Source organism: Bombina bombina, chromosome 3, assembly GCF_027579735.1.
Source record: "Bombina bombina isolate aBomBom1 chromosome 3, aBomBom1.pri, whole genome shotgun sequence".
NCBI lineage: Eukaryota > Metazoa > Chordata > Amphibia > Anura > Bombinatoridae > Bombina > Bombina bombina.
This window is the reverse complement of record NC_069501.1, coordinates 1,279,343,759-1,279,358,143: the sequence shown is the minus strand read 5'-3', so window position 1 is coordinate 1,279,358,143 and position 14,385 is coordinate 1,279,343,759. Positions and strand designations below refer to the sequence as shown.

Genomic DNA, 14,385 nt, shown 5'->3' with positions numbered 1-14,385 from the left:
TGTCAATAATATCTTCCAACGGGGTTTCAACTTGTAGAGCCTCCTCTAGGGACTCAAACCAGAAAGCCGCGGCAGCAGTGACTGGGGCAATGCATGCAAGAGGCTGGAGAATAAAACCTTGTTGAATAAAAATTTTCTTAAGGTAACCCTCTAATTTTTTATCCATTGGATCTAGAAAAGCACAACTGTCCTCGACAGGGATAGTGGTACGCTTAGCTAGAGTAGAAACTGCTCCCTCCACCTTAGGGACCGTCTGCCATAAGTCCTGTGTAGCGGCGTCTATAGGAAACATCTTTTTAAAAACAGGAGGGGGACAGAATGGTACACCTGGTCTATCCCATTCCTTAGTAATAATTTCAGAAAACCTTTTAGGGATTGGAAAAACATCAGTGTAAGTAGGTACTGCATAGTATTTATCCAATCTACATAATTTCTCTGGGACTACAATAGTGTCACAGTCGTCCAGAGTTGCTAAAACCTCCCTGAGCAATACGCGGAGGTGTTCAAGCTTAAATTTAAATGTAGACATATCAGAATCAGATTGAAGTATCTTCCCTGAATCAGAAAAATCACCCACAGATTGAAGCTCCCCTGCTTCAGCTTCATTATATTGTGAGGGTGTATCAGACATAGCTACTAAAGCGTCAGAGAGCTCTGTATTTATTCTAGTCCCAGAGCTGTCTCGCTTTCCTTGCAATCCTGGCAGTTTAGATAATACCTCTGTAAGGGTATGATTCATAACTGCCGCCATGTCTTGCAAGGTATACGCAATGGGCGCGCTAGATGTACTTGGCGTCCCCTGAGCGGGATTTATAGGATCTGACACGTGGGGAGAGTTAGACGGCATAACTTCCTCCTTGTCAATTTCTTCTGGTGATACATTTTTTAAAGCCAGAATATGGTCTTTGTAATCTATCGTAAAATCAGTGCATTTGGTACACATTCTAAGAGGGGGTTCCACAATGGCTTCTAAACATAATGAACAATGAGTTTCCTCTATGTCAGACATGTTTAAACAGACTTGTAATGAGCAAGCTTGGAAAACACTTTAATAACTGTGAACAAGCAAAAAATAAAAACGGTACTGTGCCTTTAAGAGAAAAAAACAATCACAGAAACTGCTAAAACAGTGAAAAAAGCAGTAAATCTTACGAAATTTTTACAGTGTGTATTATAGGCTGAAAGAGCATTGCACCCACTTGCAAATGGATGATTAACCCCTTAGTTTCAAAACCGGATAAAAAAAACGATATAAACGTTTTTAAACAGTCACAACAAACTGCCACAGCTCTACTGTGGCCCTACCTGCCCATACAACGACTTTGGAAGGTACAAAAACCCCTAAGAGAGGTCCTATATGTTCAGGGGACTCCTTCAGGGAAGCTGGATGTCTCAAGCTGCAAAAACTAATGGAAAATAGGCCCCTCCCAACCTGTACTCACAGTGAGAGGGCCTTAAAAAACTATCCCTAGGCAAAATCTAGTCAGCCATGTGGAAAAACTGGGCCCCAGAATAAAGTTTTATCACCAATATGAAATAAACGTTTATACACCTCAAGCAAACGTTATATCTATTCAGTAATGTGAGTAAATAATAAAAATATTACCCTTTACAGCAAGCATGATACCAGTTGTTATTAAATCACTGTAATCAGGCATACCTTAAATAAATCCGGTATTGTCAGCATTTTATAGCTTATCGTTTCTCTAGAAAAATTTAAAACTGCACATACCTCAGAGCAGGAGACCCTGCACGCTATTCCCCCAGCTGAAGTTACCCATCTCTTCAGTTATGTGTGAGAACAGCAATGGATCTTAGTTACAACCTGATAAGATCATCAAAGACCACAGGCAGACTCTTCTTCAACTTTCTGCCTGAGGCTAAAATAGTACAACTCCGGTACTATTTGAAAATAACAAACTTTTGATTGAAGATAAACTACATTAATGCACCACATCTCTCTAGCTGCTTCCCTTGTCGAGAGCTGCAAGAGAATGACTGGGAGGTGGCAGTTAGGGGAGGAGCTATATAGACAGCTCTGATGTGGGTGATCCTCTTGCAGCTTCCTGTTGGGAAGGAGAATATCCCACAAGTAATGGATGAATCCGTGGACTGGATACACCTTACAAGAGAAATATAGATTTTTTTTATTAAGGGATCATTAAAGTACAAAAATTTGCATGCTCTTATTTATTAGACGTGTAATTTTAGCACTAGTGGCCCTGCAAGTCTATATGTTTAACTCCACATAAACACACATTTAAAGTACCGCTCTAAAGCCACAGAGAAGTGCTGGCCCCAAGCAGATATAGCCTGTGAGCAGAGGAACTTGCATGGCCCATGGACTGCTGCTGCTGATTAACTCTCAAGCTGTACTTTACAGGGGTTAAACATATAGACTTGTAGGGTCGCTAGTGCAAAGGAATGAGAGCATCTGTGCACAATAATGTCCCTTTAAGAAGATATAGATGAACAAACCAGTTTCAGAATGATCAGTAGGACTACCTGGGGCTTGTATCTTTAATAAAATGAATGATTTGTATAAGACTGAGGAGTAAAATACCATGTACGTTTATTTAAACCATAAACCAAAGAGAATAAGTAGAATGAACAGTGAGTTCTGGAGGCCGGGAGCACTGCAGTAGTTATCACCTGAGCACCAGCTGCAGGAGGACGTCTTCACAGTTGAGGTTGAGCAGAGTGCGAAATAATGTGAGCGATACCATGCACAGCTGAAAGAGAAAAACAAAGACCAATCACAGAGTCAAAGTATTGCTAAACACTATACAGCATTAACAGGAATATCAGAGCATAAACACATTATATAGTCACAAAACCCTATATAGCATTACCATGAATATCAGAGCATAAACACATTATATAATCACAAAACCCTATACAGCATTACCATGAATATCAGAGCATAAACACATTATATAGTCACAAAACCCTATATAGCATTACCATGAATAGCAGTGCATAAACACATTATATAGTCACAAAACCCTATATAGCATTACCATAAATATCAGTGCATAAACACATTATATGGTCACAAAACCCTATACAGCATTACCATGAATATCAGCGCATAAAACTATTATATGGTCACAAAACCCTATACAGCATTACCATGAATATCAGTGCATAAACACATTATATGGTCAAAAACAAAATTTATGCTTACCTGATAAATTCCTTTCTCCTGTAGTGTGGTCAGTCCACGGGTCATCATTACTTCTGGGATATTAACTCCTCCCCAACAGGAAGTGCAAGAGGATTCACCCAGCAGAGCTGCTATATAGCTCCTCCCCTCTACGTCACCTCCAGTCATTCGACCAAGGACCAACGAGAAAGGAGAAGACAAAGGGTGTAGTGGTGACTGGAGTATAATTCAAAATTTTTTTTACCTGCCATAAAAAACAGGGTGGGCCGTGGACTGACCACACTACAGGAGAAAGGAATTTATCAGGTAAGCATAAATTTTGTTTTCTCCTGTTAAGTGTGGTCAGTCCACGGGTCATCATTACTTCTGGGATACCAATACCAAAGCTAAAGTACACAGATGACGGGAGGGACAGGCAGGCTCTTTATACGGAAGGAACCACTGCCTGAAGAACCTTTCTCCCAAAAACAGCCTCCGAAGAAGCAAAAGTGTCAAATTTGTAAAATTTGGAAAAAGTATGAAGAGAAGACCAAGTTGCAGCCTTGCAAATCTGTTCAACAGAAGCCTCATTCTTAAAGGCCCAAGTGGAAGCCACAGCTCTAGTAGAATGTGCTGTAATTCTTTCAGGAGGCTGCTGTCCAGCAGTCTCATAGGCTAACCGAATTATGCTACGAAGCCAAAAAGAGAGAGAGGTAGCCGAAGCTTTTTGACCTCTCCTCTGACCAGAATAAACGACAAACAGGGAAGACGTTTGTCGAAAATCCTTAGTTGCCTGTAGATAAAATTTCAGGGCACGGACTACATCTAGATTGTGTAGCAGACGTTCCTTCTTTGAAGAAGGATTAGGACACAAAGATGGAACCACAATCTCTTGATTGATATTCCTGTTAGTGACCACCTTAGGTAGGAACCCAGGTTTAGTACGCAGAACTACCTTGTCTGAATGAAAAATCAGATAAGGAGAATCACAATGTAAGGCGGATAACTCAGAGACTCTTCGAGCCGAGGAAATCGCCATTAAAAATAGAACTTTCCAAGATAACAGCTTGATATCAATGGAATGAAGGGGTTCAAACGGAACACCCTGTAAAACATTAAGAACTAAGTTCAAACTCCATGGTGGAGCAACAGTTTTAAACACAGGCTTGATCCTAGCTAAAGCCTGACATAAAGCTTGAACGTCCGGAACTTCTGACAGACATTTGTGTAAAAGAATGGACAGAGCTGAAATCTGTCCCTTTAAGGAACTAGCGGATAAACCCTTTTCTAAACCTTCTTGTAGAAAAGACAATATCCTCGGAATCCTAACCTTACTCCATGAGTAACTCTTGGATTCGCACCAATATAAGTATTTGCGCCATATCTTATGATAAATCTTTCTGGTAACAGGCTTCCTAGCCTGTATTAAGGTATCAATAACTGACTCAGAAAAACCACGTTTTGATAAAATCAAGCGTTCAATTTCCAAGCAGTCAGCTTCAGAGAAATTAGATTTTGATGTTTGAAGGGACCCTGGATCAGAAGGTCCTGTTTCAGAGGTAGAGACCAAGGTGGACAGGATGACATGTCCACTAGATCTGCATACCAAGTCCTGCGTGGCCATGCAGGCGCTATTAGAATCACTGATGCTCTCTCCTGTTTGATTCTGGCAATCAATCGAGGAAGCATCGGGAAGGGTGGAAACACATAAGCCATCCCGAAGGTCCAAGGTGCTGTCAAAGCATCTATCAGAACCGCTCCCGGATCCCTGGATCTGGACCCGTAACGAGGAAGCTTGGCATTCTGTCGAGACGCCATGAGATCTATCTCTGGTTTGCCCCAACGTCGAAGTATTTGGGCAAAGACCTCCGGATGAAGTTCCCACTCCCCCGGATGAAAAGTCTGACGACTTAAGAAATCCGCCTCCCAGTTCTCCACTCCCGGGATGTGGATTGCTGACAGGTGGCAAGAGTGAGACTCTGCCCAGCGAATTATCTTTGATACTTCCATCATTGCTAGGGAGCTTCTTGTCCCTCCCTGATGGTTGATGTAAGCTACAGTCGTGATGTTGTCCGACTGAAACCTGATGAACCCCCGAGTTTTTAACTGGGGCCAAGCCAGAAGGGCATTGAGAACTGCTCTCAATTCCAGAATGTTTATTGGTAGGAGACTCTCCTCCTGATTCCATAGTCCCTGAGCCTTCAGAGAATTCCAGACAGCGCCCCAACCTAGTAGGCTCGCGTCTGTTGTTACAATTGTCCAGTCCGGCCTGCTGAATGGCATCCCCCTGGACAGATGTGGCCGAGAAAGCCACCATAGAAGAGAATTTCTGGTCTCTTGATCCAGATTCAGAGTAGGGGACAAGTCTGAGTAATCCCCATTCCACTGACTTAGCATGCACAATTGCAGCGGTCTGAGATGTAGACGTGCAAAGGGTACTATGTCCATTGCCGCTACCATTAAGCCGATCACCTCCATGCATTGAGCTACTGACGGGTGTTGAATGGAATGAAGGACACGGCATGCATTTTGAAGCTTTGTTAACCTGTCTTCTGTCAGGTAAATCTTCATTTCTACAGAATCTATCAGAGTCCCCAAGAAGGGAACTCTTGTGAGTGGAAAGAGAGAACTCTTCTTTTCGTTCACCTTCCATCCATGCAACCTTAGAAATGCCAGTACTAACTCTGTATGAGACTTGGCAGTTTGAAAGCTTGAAGCTTGTATCAGAATGTCATACAAACAAGAAGTGGAGGTAATAGAGTCACTTCCACGAAAGAATGCGGTTTTAGCACTCACTGTCTTAACCTCATGTGCGGCGTTTACTTCCAGAGTATAAAACTTAACTTTTATTAGTTTAGCTAAAATAATTGGAGAAGGGGGAAAAAGAAGGGGGAAACATAAACAATTAAAAACCTAGGATAAAGTAGTCTTGTATAGATTGTGTTATATGCAATAATCTATGTAAATAGGCCTTTGGGGTATGATAGCCCAGATAATTATATTACAGTATAATCTATACAGAAATCTCTGCGGTACACCGGTTCAATTAAATAAGACTGAGTTGATGTAGTGTAGATTATTATAACGATACCCAGTAGAGAATTGCTTAAGCTCAGCTTAGTAGCACGGATGTCTTGTACAAAAAGAAATCAGTTAAATACTGATACAATATGTTTATGTATAAATATTGTTGTCATCCATCCTCTGAGACTTTAATTTATTAAATTAAAGTCTCAGAGGATGGATGACAACAATATTTATACATAAACATATTGTATCAGTATTTAACTGATTTCTTTTTGTACAAGACATCCGTGCTACTAAGCTGAGCTTAAGCAATTCTCTACTGGGTATCGTTATAATAATCTACACTACATCAACTCAGTCTTATTTAATTGAACCGGTGTACCGCAGAGATTTCTGTATAGATTATACTGTAATATAATTATCTGGGCTATCATACCCCAAAGGCCTATTTACATAGATTATTGCATATAACACAATCTATACAAGACTACTTTATCCTAGGTTTTTAATTGTTTATGTTTCCCCCTTCTTTTTCCCCCTTCTCCAATTATTTTAGCTAAACTAATAAAAGTTAAGTTTTATACTCTGGAAGTAAACGCCGCACATGAGGTTAAGACAGTGAGTGCTAAAACCGCATTCTTTCGTGGAAGTGACTCTATCACCTCCACTTCTTGTTTGTATGCTATTGTTGTGCGGTAGCACCCCTCCCTCTAACAGCATAGATTGATTTCATATTAACGAAACATTATTGACCACTATAGAAATACTGGGGAGTGTGTCTGAGTGTAGTGCCATTGCTCAAACTCGTTTCCAATTGTATCAGAATGTCGTCTAGGTACGGAGCCACCGAAATTCCTCGCGGTCTTAGTACCGCCAGAAGAGCACCCAGAACCTTTGTGAAGATTCTTGGAGCCGTAGCCAATCCGAATGGAAGAGCTACAAACTGGTAATGCCTGTCTAGAAAGGCAAATCTTAGATACCGGTAATGATCTTTGTGAATCGGTATGTGAAGGTAAGCATCCTTTAAATCCACTGTGGTCATGTACTGACCCTTTTGGATCATGGGTAAAATTGTCCGAATAGTTTCCATTTTGAACGATGGAACTCTTAGGAATTTGTTTAGGATCTTTAAATCCAAGATTGGCCTGAAAGTTCCCTCTTTTTTAGGAACCACAAACAGATTTGAGTAAAACCCTTGTCCTTGTTCCGACCGCGGAACCGGATGGATCACTCCCATTAATAAAAGATCTTGTACGCAGCGTAGAAACGCCTCTTTCTTTATTTGGTTTGTTGACAACCTTGACAGATGAAATCTCCCTCTTGGGGGAGAGGATTTGAAGTCCAGAAGGTATCCCTGAGATATGATCTCTAACGCCCAGGGATCCTGGACATCTCTTGCCCAAGCCTGGGCAAAGAGAGAAAGTCTGTCCCCCACTAGATCCGTTCCCGGATTGGGGGCCCTCGATTCATGCTGTCTTAGGGGCAGCAGCAGATTTCCTGGCCTGCTTGCCCTTGTTCCAGGACTGGTTAGGTCTCCAGCCTTGTCTGTAGCGAGCAACCGCTCCTTCCTGTTTTGGTGCAGAGGAAGTTGATGCTGCTCCTGCTTTGAAATTACGAAAGGAACGAAAATTAGACTGTCTAGCCTTAGGTTTGGCTCTGTCTTGAGGCAGGGCATGGCCTTTACCCCCTGTAATGTCAGCGATAATTTCTTTCAACCCGGGCCCGAATAAGGTCTGCCCTTTGAAAGGAATATTAAGCAATTTAGATTTAGAAGTAACATCAGCTGACCAGGATTTTAGCCACAGTGCTCTGCGCGCCTGAATGGCGAATCCGGAATTCTTAGCCGTAAGTTTAGTTAAATGTACTACGGCATCCGAAATAAATGAGTTAGCTAACTTAAGGGCTTTAAGCTTGTGTGTAATCTCATCTAATGGAGCTGATTCAAGTGTCTCTTCCAGAGACTCAAACCAAAATGCTGCTGCAGCCGTGACAGGCGCAATGCATACAAGAGGTTGCAATATAAAACCTTGTTGAACAAACATTTTCTTAAGGTAACCCTCTAACTTTTTATCCATTGGATCTGAAAAGGCACAGCTATCCTCCACCGGGATAGTGGTACGCTTAGCTAAAGTAGAAACTGCTCCCTCCACCTTAGGGACCGTTTGCCATAAGTCCCGAGTGGTGGCGTCTATTGGAAACATCTTTCTAAATATTGGAGGGGGTGAGAACGGCACACCGGGTCTATCCCACTCCTTAGTAACAATTTCAGTAAGTCTCTTAGGTATAGGAAAAACGTCAGTACTCGACGGTACCGCAAAATATTTATCCAACCTACACAATTTCTCTGGTATTGCAACTGTGTTACAATCATTCAGAGCCGCTAACACCTCCCCTAGTAATACACGGAGGTTTTCCAGCTTAAATTTAAAATTTGAAATATCTGAATCCAGTCTGTTTGGATCAGAACCGTCACCCGCAGAATGAAGCTCTCCGTCCTCATGTTCTGCAAATTGTGACGCAGTATCTGACATGGCCCTAATATTATCAGCGCACTCTGTTCTCACCCCAGAGTGATCACGCTTACCTCTTAGTTCTGGTAATTTAGCCAAAACTTCAGTCATAACAGTAGCCATATCCTGTAATGTGATTTGTAATGGCCGCCCAGATGTACTCAGCGCTACAATATCACGCACCTCCCGAGCGGGAGATGCAGGTACTGACACGTGAGGTGAGTTAGTCGGCATAACTCTCCCCTCGTTGTTTGGTGAAATATGTTCAATTTGTACAGATTGACTTTTATTTAAAGTAGCATCAATGCAGTTAGTACATAAATTTCTATTGGGCTCCACTTTGGCTTTAGCACATATAGCACAGATATCTTCCTCTGAATCAGACATGTTTAACACACTAGCAAATAAACAGCAACTTGGAAATACTTTTCAAGTAATTTACTATAATATGCAAAACGTACTGTGCCTATAAGAAGCACAGAAAAAGTTATGACAGTTGAAAATTGATAAACTGAAAAGTTATAGCATCAAATCTTTGTAAAAAACACACTTTTAGCAAAGGATTGCTCCCTTTAGCAAAGGATAATTAACCCTGATAGCAGAAAAAAAAAAAAAATACAGAAATAAACGTTTTTTATCACAGTCAACTACAATCTCACAGCTCTGCTGTGAGTGATTACCTCCCTCAAAACAAGTTTTGAAGACCCCTGAGTTCTGTAGAGATGAACCGGATCATGCAGGGAAGACAATAAACTTCTGACTGAATTTTTTGATGCGTAGCAAAAGCGCCAAAAAAGGCCCCTCCCCCTCATACACAACAGTGAGAGAGATCAGTAAACTGTCATAAATTAAATAAAAACGACTGCCAAGTGGAAAAAATAGTGCCCAAAACATTTTTTCACCCAGTACCTCAGAAAATTAAACGATTTTACATGCCAGCAAAAAACGTTTAACATAAATAAATTAAGTGTTATTAAAAAGCCTGTTGCTAGTCCCTGCAAATTAGGCTAAAGTCTTATGCATACAGTATAATTCCAGTGAAGTGCCATTCCCCAGAATACTGAAGTGTAAAATATACATACATGACAGCCTGATACCAGTTGCTGCTACTGCATTTAAGGCTGAGTTTACATTATATCGGTATGGCAGAATTTTCTCATCAATTCCATTGTCAGAAAATAATAAGCTGCTACATACCTCTTGCAGATTAATCTGCCCGCTGTCCCCTGATCTGAAGTTTACCTCTCCTCAGATGGCCGAGAAACAGCAATATGATCTTAACTACTCCGGCTAAAATCATAGAAAAAACTCAGGTAGATTCTTCTTCAAATTCTACCAGAGAAGGAATAACACACTCCGGTGCTATTATAAAATAACAAACTTTTGATTGAAGGTATAAAACTAAGTATAATTACCACAGTCCTCTCACACATCCTATCTATTCGTTGGGTGCAAGAGAATGACTGGGGGTGACGTAGAGGGGAGGAGCTATATAGCAGCTCTGCTGGGTGAATCCTCTTGCACTTCCTGTTGGGGAGGAGTTAATATCCCAGAAGTAATGATGACCCATGGACTGACCACACTTAACAGGAGAAAAACCCTATATAGCATTACCATGAATATCAGTGCATAAACACATTATATGGTCACAAAACCCTATACAGCATTACCAGGAATATCAGTGCATAAACACATTATATGGTCACAAAACCCTATATAGCATTACCATGAATATCAGTGCATAAACACATTATATGGTCACAAAACCCTTTACAGCATTACCATGAATATCAGTGCATAAACACATTATATGGTCACAAAACCCTATACAGCATTACCATGAATATCAGTGCATAAACACATTATATGGTCACAAAACCCTATATAGCATTACCATGAATATCAGTGCATAAACACATTATATGGTCACAAAACCCTATACAGCATTACCATGAATATCAGTGCATAAACACATTATATAGTTACAAAACCCCATACAGCATTACCATGAATATCAGTGCATAAACACATTATATGGTCACAAAACCCTATATAGCATTACCATGAATATCAGTGCATAAACACATTATATGGTCACAAAACCCTATATAGAATTACCATGAATATCAGTGCATAAACACATTATATAGTCACAAAACCCTATACAGCATTACCATGAATATCAGTGCATAAACACATTATATAGTCACAAAACCCTATACAGCATTACCATGAATATCAGTGCATAAACACATTATATGGTCACAAAACCCTACATAGCATTACCATAAATATCAGTGCATAAACACATTATATGGTCACAAAACCCTATATAGCATTACCATGAATATCAGTGCATAAACACATTATATGGTCACAAAACCCTATACAGCATTACCATAAATATCAGTGCATAAACACATTATATGGTCACAAAACCCTACATAGAATTACCATGAATATCAGTGCATAAACACATTATATAGTCACAAAACCCTATACAGCATTACCATGAATATCAGTGCATAAACACATTATATAGTCACAAAACCCTATACAGCATTACCATAAATATCAGTGCATAAACACATTATATAGTCACAAAACCCTATATAGCATTACCATAAATATCAGTGCATAAACACATTATATGGTCACAAAACCCTATATAGCATTACCATAAATATCAGTGCATAAACACATTATATGGCCACAAAACCCTATATATAGCATTACCATGAATATCAGTGCATAAACACATTATATAGTCACAAAACCCTATACAGCATTACCATAAATATCAGTGCATAAACACATTATATGGTCACAAAACCCTATATAGCAGAGCTTTCCAAACTTTTCATGTTGGTGACACACTTTTTAGACCTACATCATTTCGCGACACGGTAATTAATTCAGTTGTACTAGCAAAAAGGAGGATAAACTAACTTGTTTTAAAATATACGGACACATACATAAATTATATAATAATAATATGTATTTACAAGTAACAGTATGTATGTGCAAGAATTAAAAAAAAGTTTAATAACACCAATAGTTTAATAACACTTACTATTTTAATGGGATTTATGAGGTTGATGGGATGAACACAATTTCTGAATATTTGGTGGAATATTAGATAAAGACACTCGATTTTCATCATCAAGCATTTTTAAGCTTCCACTTCCTATCCATATATCAAGAGCAGGAGCAGCAATGCACTACTGGGAGCTAGCTGCAAAAAAAAACCTCTGACTTCAGCTCAGCGTTTAAGCTGCCGCCCTCAGAGCTCTATGAGTCCGACTGACTACTGCCCGTGCTGCAAACACACTGCTGTCCCACTCACTGACTACACATGCAGTCACAAGCCAATTAAGGAGACTACACATGCAGTCACGAGACAATTAAGGAGACTACACGTGCAGTCAGGAGCCAATGTGCCGCTAAAGCCACCAATGGGAATAGTTTCAGTTCCCACTAAGCTGCGCCCATTGGTTAAGATGATCTGTGACCCACTAGGTATCAATCATGTGTCAACCATGTGGTATGCATAGCAGGCAGGCGGAAAGTCAGAAACCCCAAAAAAAAATTAAAAAAAAAAAAAAAAATTAAAAAATTGTGCTGAAGCAGGGACACACCTACACACTGCTGCCGACACACTAGTGTGTCCCGACACACCAGTTTGGAAAGCACTGCTATATAGCATTACCATGAATATCAGTGCATAAACACATTATATAGTCACAAAACCCTATACAGGTGGCCCTCGTTTTACAATGGTTCAATTTACAACGTTTCAGAATAACAACCTTTTTTTTCCAGTCATGTGACTGCTATTGAAAAGCATTGAGAAGCAGTGCATTTATTAAAATAGCCAGTAGTCGGAGCTATCCGCTTGTGTTGCAGCAAAGCCAAGCAAGCTGAAATTAATCAGTTTAACCAGACCTCAGCTATCGAGCAGATTTTAAAGGAACAAGATCTTCCTGTCTATAAATCAGTCCAGATTGGAATGCATAGAAAGAACTGTTTGCAGAAAAATGCAAGTGAAGTCTGTGTTGTGTGATTATTTTATTAGGTTTATAATGCTGTTTAGCAAATGTTTTTGTTCATTTAACTTAGTTTAATTATTTATTCTGTGTTGTGTGATTATTTTATTAGGTTTATAATGCTGTTTAGCAAATGTTTTTGTTCATTTAACTTAGTTTAATTATTTATTCTGTGTTGTGTGATTATTTTATTAGGTTTATAATGCTGTTTAGCATTTAAAGTCTTCATTTCAAAGCTTTAAAAATAATGTATTAGGTGTTACTTATGACAATTTTGAGAGGGGCCTGGAACCTATCTCCCTCACTTCCCATTGACTTACATTATAAACTGGGTTTCAATTTACAACGGTTTCGATTTACAACCATTCCTTCTGGAACCTAACCCCGGCGTAAACTGAGGGCTACCTGTATAGCATTACCATGAATATCAGTGCATAAACACATTATATGGTCACAAAACCCTATACAGCATTACCATGAATATCAGTGCATAAACACATTATATGGTCACAAAACCCTATATAGCATTACCATAAATATCAGTGCATAAACACATTATATGGTCACAAAACCCTATACAGCATTACCATGAATATCAGTGCATAAACACATTATATGGTCACAAAACCCTATATAGCATTACCATGAATATCAGTGCATAAACACATTATATAGTCACAAAACCCTATAGAGCATTACCATGAATATCAGTGCATAAACACATAATATGGTCACAAAACCCTATACAGCATTACCATGAATATCAGTGCATAAACACATTATATGGTCACAAAACCCTATACAGAATTACCATAAATATCAGTGCATAAACACATTATATAGTCACAAAACCCTATACAGCATTACCATGAATATCAGTGCATAAACACATTATATGGCCACAAAACCCTATACAGCATTACCATGAATATCAGTGCATAAACACATTATATGGTCACAAAACCCTATACAGCATTACCATGAATATCAGTGCATAAACACATTATATAGTCACAAAACCCTATATAGCATTACCATGAATATCAGTGCATAAACACATTATATGGTCACAAAACCCTATACAGCATTACCATGAATATCAGTGCATAAACACATTATATAGTCACAAAAACATAATTTATGTAAGAACTTACCTGATAAATTCATTTCTTTCATATTAACAAGAGTCCATGAGCTAGTGACGTATGGGATATACATTCCTACCAGGAGGGGCAAAGTTTCCCAAACCTTAAAATGCCTATAAATACACCCCTCACCACACCCACAAATCAGTTTAACGAATAGCCAAGAAGTGGGGTGATAAGAAAAAAAGTGCGAAGCATATAAAATAAGGAATTGGAATAATTGTGCTTTATACAAAAAAATCATAACCACCACAAAAAAGGGTGGGCCTCATGGACTCTTGTTAATATGAAAGAAATGAATTTATCAGGTAAGTTCTTACATAAATTATGTTTTCTTTCATGTAATTAACAAGAGTCCATGAGCTAGTGACGTATGGGATAATGACTACCCAAGATGTGGATCTTTCCACACAAGAGTCACTAGAGAGGGAGGGATAAAATAAAGACAGCCAATTCCTGCTGAAAATAATCCACACCCAAAATAAAGTTTAACAAAAAACATAAGCAGATTC

General features: G+C 39.3%; 1 protein-coding gene across 1 annotated transcript in view; it reads right to left on the bottom strand.

The window, feature by feature from the left end:
- Window positions 1–14,385, bottom strand: part of FHIP1B (FHF complex subunit HOOK interacting protein 1B) — a gene marked incomplete in the record, with an annotated part of 380,930 nt that overhangs the window by 126,141 nt on the left and 240,404 nt on the right. The window contains 1 exon segment of the mRNA XM_053708840.1: window positions 2,653–2,732. Within this exon segment, the coding sequence (XP_053564815.1) occupies window positions 2,653–2,732 (80 nt within the window).